A 5,639-nucleotide genomic window follows, 5' to 3' on the forward strand; every position below is an offset into this window, starting at 1 on the left:
AGTGTTTATGTATGTGAGATAGAGGATCTTTCTGATTTGGCGGGCGCCATTATTTATGTTTTATTTAGTTTGTTTTCTACCGAAACACTTTAAAACTTCGTATACTTGTATATTTTGTCTTGGAGAGAGAGAGAGAGAGAGAAAGAGTAAGAGAATGAGAGAGAGAGAGAGAGAGAGAGAGAGAGAGAAGTGGTGTGAAAAGATTAGAAGTTCAAGGTATCAAGTGTATAAGGAAGTGGATGACAAGAATGGGAGAAAGGAGGTAGAAAAAGCCAATGTCTCAAGCAAGACAAAAGACAAACAAACCCTCCCAAACAGTGGAGTTCAGGTAAATATTGGTGGAATGGTATTACCTCAACTTGATCAGTCATCTCTTGACTAATATATTGACCATTTACCATTATCTCTGTTTCCTGATATACATTAGTGACCAGTCTGTCTCATTTTGTTTTCAAACATATTGTCGCTGGACGGCGGCGAGCTGGCAGAAACTTTAGCATGCCGGACGAAATGCTGAGCGGTATTTTGTCTGCCGTTACGTTCTGAGTTCAAATTCCGCCGAGGTCGACTTTGCCTTTCATCATTTCGGACTCGATAAATTAAGTACCAGTTACGCACTGGGATCGATGTAATCGACTTAATCCCTTTGTCTGTCCTTGTTTGTCCCCTCTATGTTTAAGCCCCTTGTGAGCAATAAAGAAATAAGAAACGTTAGAACGCCGGGTGAAACGCTTAGCGGTACTTCGTCTGCCGCTACGTTCTGAGTTCCAATTCCGCCGAGGTCGACTTTGCCTTTCATCCTTTCGGGCCTTGTACCTAGAGTAGAAAAGACATATTGTCGCTGGGTATACATTTTTATATTTCCTTTTTAAAAGATGGTAGGGATATGATTTTAGAAAGATTTGGCAGCTATTTCTTCAAAGGCAGTGTGGTCATGTATTGTTCTTTGGTGTAACATTCACATAGTAAATAAGTAAAGTAGACTTACCTGTAAGATTCCATGGCAATAGCGTGTTTCTGTAATACTACATTTACTATGACAGACTGGGGGTACAATAAACCAATTTTGGCAGCAAAGAATGTCATGTGAAGAGAGCCTGAAAATAGATATATTGCAAAATCATTGTTGCTGCTGTTCAACCCTAGGCTCTGACTGAACTGTCCAAAGGCATTCTGGCTTTGGCAGAATTTCTACTTCGTTTTGGTTATAGTGTACCTGGGACTTTTTGAAGATAGCCAAGAATTTTGGTTGCAATTTTGAGTCGTAATTCTATAAAGAGTCTCTCTTTGCCTCACAACCATGTAGACTCACTCACCGGCTAACAGTCACTTAGTGGCTCCCTCATTGGTTGGATTGCAACAAAGATGGAAGTAATGAGGTAATAAGTTGTGATGTCAGTAGTGTTATGTCCAAACACTATGAGTATTAAGATTCATCGAATAATTTTTAAAAAATCACCATAAATTCCGATATAATCGAAATCCACTTCATCAGAAACGTATTTGTTGAAAATTTCATTAAAATATATCCTCTTTTCTGGAAGTTATGAGGAAACAAAGTCGAGAGGACACACTTATGTAGGTATGCAAAAATTACTTTTGAGCCTCGTTTGATCCTTGCTTTTTCTAGGATACTAAACGAAAATTTCATTAAAAGATATCTATTTTTCTAAAAGTTATGTGGAAACAAAGTTAGGGGGACACACTTGTGTAGGCATGCCATAATTTTTTTCAAGATAATTGTGATCTACATTATCAGAAAACACGAGGAAACAAAGTCGAAATGCCTGAGATATCCGTCCACTATCAATTTTTTTTTTTTTGCACATTAAATTCCGGCTTAATCGCAATTTACACCATGTAAAAGGTATTTATAGAAAATTTTCTTAAAAACATCTATATTTCTGAAAGTTATGAGAAAACAAAGTTGAGGCAAGTGAATTATCTGCAACTCCCCTCCCTCTAACTCGCTTCCTCTGAAAAAGCTTTTGGCAACAAATTCCGATATAATCGTAATCTGCAACATCTGAAATGTATTTGTAGGTTACGTTTCATTAAAAATCATCCTTTTTTTTTTAAAGAAAAGTTATACAGAAACAAAAGTCAGGCGAAGGCACAGTTCTGTAGTTATGTCCTAAATTTATTTACTGAGCGAGTAAGTACTATTAGACAAATAGGGATTGTTGGCACTCCGTCGCTTACGACGTCGAGGGTTCCAGTTGATCCGATCAACGGAACAGCCTGCTCGTGAAATTAACGTGCAAGTGGCTGAGCACTCCACAGACACGTGTACCCTTAACGTAGTTCTCAGGGATATTCAGCGTGACACAGTGTGACAAGGCTGACCCTTTGAATTACAGGCACAACAGAAACAGGAAGTAAGAGTGAGAGAAAGTTGTGGTGGAAGAGTACAGCAGGGTTCGCCACAATCCCCTGCCGGAGCCTCGTGGAACTTTAGGTGTTTTCACTCAATAAACACTCACAACGCCCGGTCTGTTCTGCCATCCACTTTAGCATGCTTTCTACAGCTGGATGCCCTTCCTAATGCCAACCACTTTAAAGACTGTACTGAGTGCTTTTTGCATGGCACCAGCAGCAGAGAAGCTGCCAAATGTCTTGTAACTTATTTAGCAACCTCACTGCTACTGGTGCCACGTAAATTGCACTTCAGTACACTCTGTAAAGTAGTCGGTTTTAGGATGAGCATCCAGCTGTAGAAAAACAGGCAGCCAAGCTTGGTACAGTCTTCTGATTTGCTAGTTCCTGTCGAACTGTCCAACACATGCCAGCGTGGAAAAACGGACGTTAAATGATGATGATGATGATGATGGTGACATATTTCTAATTTGTGTAAATTTTTTCTGAGTTCAAATTCCGCCGAGGTCGACTTTGCTTTTCATTCTTTCGGGTTCGATAAATTAAGTACCAGTTGCATACTGGGGTCGATCTAATTGACTGGCCCCACTCTCCAAAAATTTCGGGCCTTGTGCCAAGAGTAGAAAAGAATTTGTGAAAATTTTCTGTTACGTCTGATTTTCCTTTGTATCCCTTATTCGTGTAAATATCATTTAACAAGAAACAGAAAATCGCCCGGCGGGCAGTCTTTCTTCTAGTATAATGAATCTGGAAGGTCTTACCAAATGTTAGCATTGTGAAGCCGGATTTCCCAGCATTCCATTCAGAAGGGAAAAGATGTTGGATTGTTTTCCAGAGTCTGTCAAACCGTTTCTCTTCTGTTACGATCTAAGTATGAAATAAGAGTCGATTGAGAATAATTAAGAGTTATAGGGATTTTGGTGGATTTTAGGGAGAGACATACATACGCTATTTTGGGAATAGAAACATAGGCCATATAGATAGAACAGACAGAGGGATTCATAAGCTTATGACAGTTTTAATTTTTTAATTTTTCCTTATTTCTTAATCCTTGACTTTGAATTTTTAATATTTGATAAGATGGACGTACACATCGAAACCGGTAATATTTTTCATAAAGGTCACTTAATGTAACAAATACATATCCTGTCCAATTAAAGGAAAAAAGAAGCAAAAAAATCTTTAAGCAAACCTTCGTGCTGCTTCCACGTTATCTTTTTACCCCTTCTCTCTCTATGCATTTATATATATATATATATATATATATGTATTAGAAAAAAATAATAATCAGGTACTCATATGTTTGGATGGTTGTCTGGATGAGAGAAATTTCTCTCAAAATTTGATAAACCTACAAGACTAGGTGAAAGCGCTAATTTATAAAACATGTGACATGAATAAAAATCTGTAAATATACAACCATCCAGACATCTGAGTAATCACCTCCAAACCTTCCAATACATACATATATATATATATATATATATATATATATAAGTATGTATAGATTGTTTAAGTATGTGAGAAAGAGAGAGAGAGAGAGAGAGAGAGAGAGAGGGGGGAGATGAACGCTTCTTCCTTCTATCTGCATGCAGCATACTTGCTCTATTATTCACTTACGCACTTAACTCTGCCTATCCCTCTCTGTTCCTATACTTTTCCTCTTTCCCTTCTTTTGACTCCCTGAAATTTTTCTTCCTCTCCGTCCCTTTCCATGTACACTACAATGCATCTACATCTCTTTTCATGTGCATCTTGTTTCAAGGAAGCCTGTTTCAAGGAAGCATGTTTCAAGAAAGAATGCTCAACAGAATCACAGTAACAACAGCAGCAACAAAGTTATCTATACTTACCGTGTCGTAAATGTTCCCTGTATCAGTTTGAAAAACACTTCTGGATTGTTTAGAAACTTCTTTTGGGATTATAGTCTTTCTGCGACTATTGACTGTTTTTATTTGTTTAGCATCTTTCGATATCTTAGCATTTGACTTATGTAGTCGTTTTGAGTTATCTGTACGCAATGCCCTGAGTTCGTTGAATGTATTTCGTTCAGCACTTAATTTCCTTGGTTTATTGCGTATTTTATAAAAGTTTTCCCTTTTTCTTTGGTGGACGTCATATAATTTGGCTGTAACTTGCAATATCTTTCGTTTCTCTGGTTTTGAAAGATTATTTATCTGATTACTGTTAGAAAATACTCGTTTTATTTGATCCAAACGTCCTTTAGACGCACTTGTCTTTCTTATTCGATGATTCTTTGTGGTAACTAATGTATATTTAGAAGCAATACCTCTTTGGTTCAAGACATCCATATTTCCCTTGTGGCTATCAAACAGTAGATTGAATTTCGATTTCCCGTGTTTCTCAAGATCTTTATTGCTTATTCTTTCAACTTCTATTGGTTTTACCAAATTTTCCTGAATTTTCATGGGTTTCTGGAAGACGTTTCGTTTAAATTCTACCGTGGGACTAGCAATGCCATGAATACCATCATCGTCTCGATTCCAGAAAGCATTTACCATTGCAATTTCACGAGCATTACTTTGATTTGGTTTGTTTTTCGATACTGTTGTCGTCTTTAATTTAGGATTTGAAGACAAACTGTATTCTGGTTCTAATACTCGTTTTTCAAAGATATGGGCATGTTGGGTTGATGATGCTTGTCTAGTAAAAGTATTGACAAAGAATTTCTTGAAATTTGTTGGTAAATGGATATGCTGCAAATATATAGAAATATTTCAGATTTTTACTAGTTATGCCAATATTTCTAGCAAAGCAGGAGAAAAATCAGGCTCTCAAAAATAATTACTCCCTTATACGTATACAGAGTAAATACAAAATTGCTATCTATCGGATGTACTAGTTATATATATATATATATATATAGAATGGTCTATAATAGCTAGAATGGTCTATAATAGAATGGTCTATAATAGCTAGATCAATGCCATATGAGAGAGGAAGAAAGTATTGTTCGCTCTGTACGGTGGAACTGTACCACATACTCTTCTCTAAGGATAAATTGATTAATAAAGTAAAGAATAATGCTCTGAAATGTACGCATATCATAAGAGGTACATTTCGTTGGTATAAATGATCTCAAGATGTGATGAAGTACAGCATGATGTCTCATGTGTGTGCAATTATGCATATATGGATGAGTGCATAAAAGATAGTGTGTGTGTGTGTGTGTGTGTATATATGTATGTATGTATATATGTATATGTATATATATATGTGTGTATATATATCTGTGTATGTAT

At 36.6% G+C, this 5,639-nt stretch overlaps 2 protein-coding genes across 2 annotated transcripts in view; one reads left to right on the forward strand and one right to left on the reverse strand.

Moving 5' to 3' along the window:
* LOC106878138 (uncharacterized) overlaps positions 1-5,639 on the reverse strand; it is a 51,744-nt gene that overhangs the window by 30,385 nt on the left and 15,720 nt on the right. Inside the window, exons 4-6 of the mRNA XM_052969442.1 lie at positions 4,230-5,093; positions 3,138-3,243; positions 989-1,097 (exon numbers count right to left, since the gene is read on the reverse strand). Coding sequence (XP_052825402.1) covers positions 989-1,097; positions 3,138-3,243; positions 4,230-5,093 — 1,079 coding nt within the window. The remainder of the gene's footprint in view (positions 1-988; positions 1,098-3,137; positions 3,244-4,229; positions 5,094-5,639) is intronic.
* LOC106878150 (cyanocobalamin reductase / alkylcobalamin dealkylase) overlaps positions 1-5,639 on the forward strand; it is a 42,754-nt gene that overhangs the window by 5,227 nt on the left and 31,888 nt on the right. The window lies entirely within an intron of this gene.

Source organism: Octopus bimaculoides, chromosome 7 (assembly GCF_001194135.2).
Source record: "Octopus bimaculoides isolate UCB-OBI-ISO-001 chromosome 7, ASM119413v2, whole genome shotgun sequence".
In the NCBI taxonomy this organism is placed as follows: domain Eukaryota; kingdom Metazoa; phylum Mollusca; class Cephalopoda; order Octopoda; family Octopodidae; genus Octopus; species Octopus bimaculoides.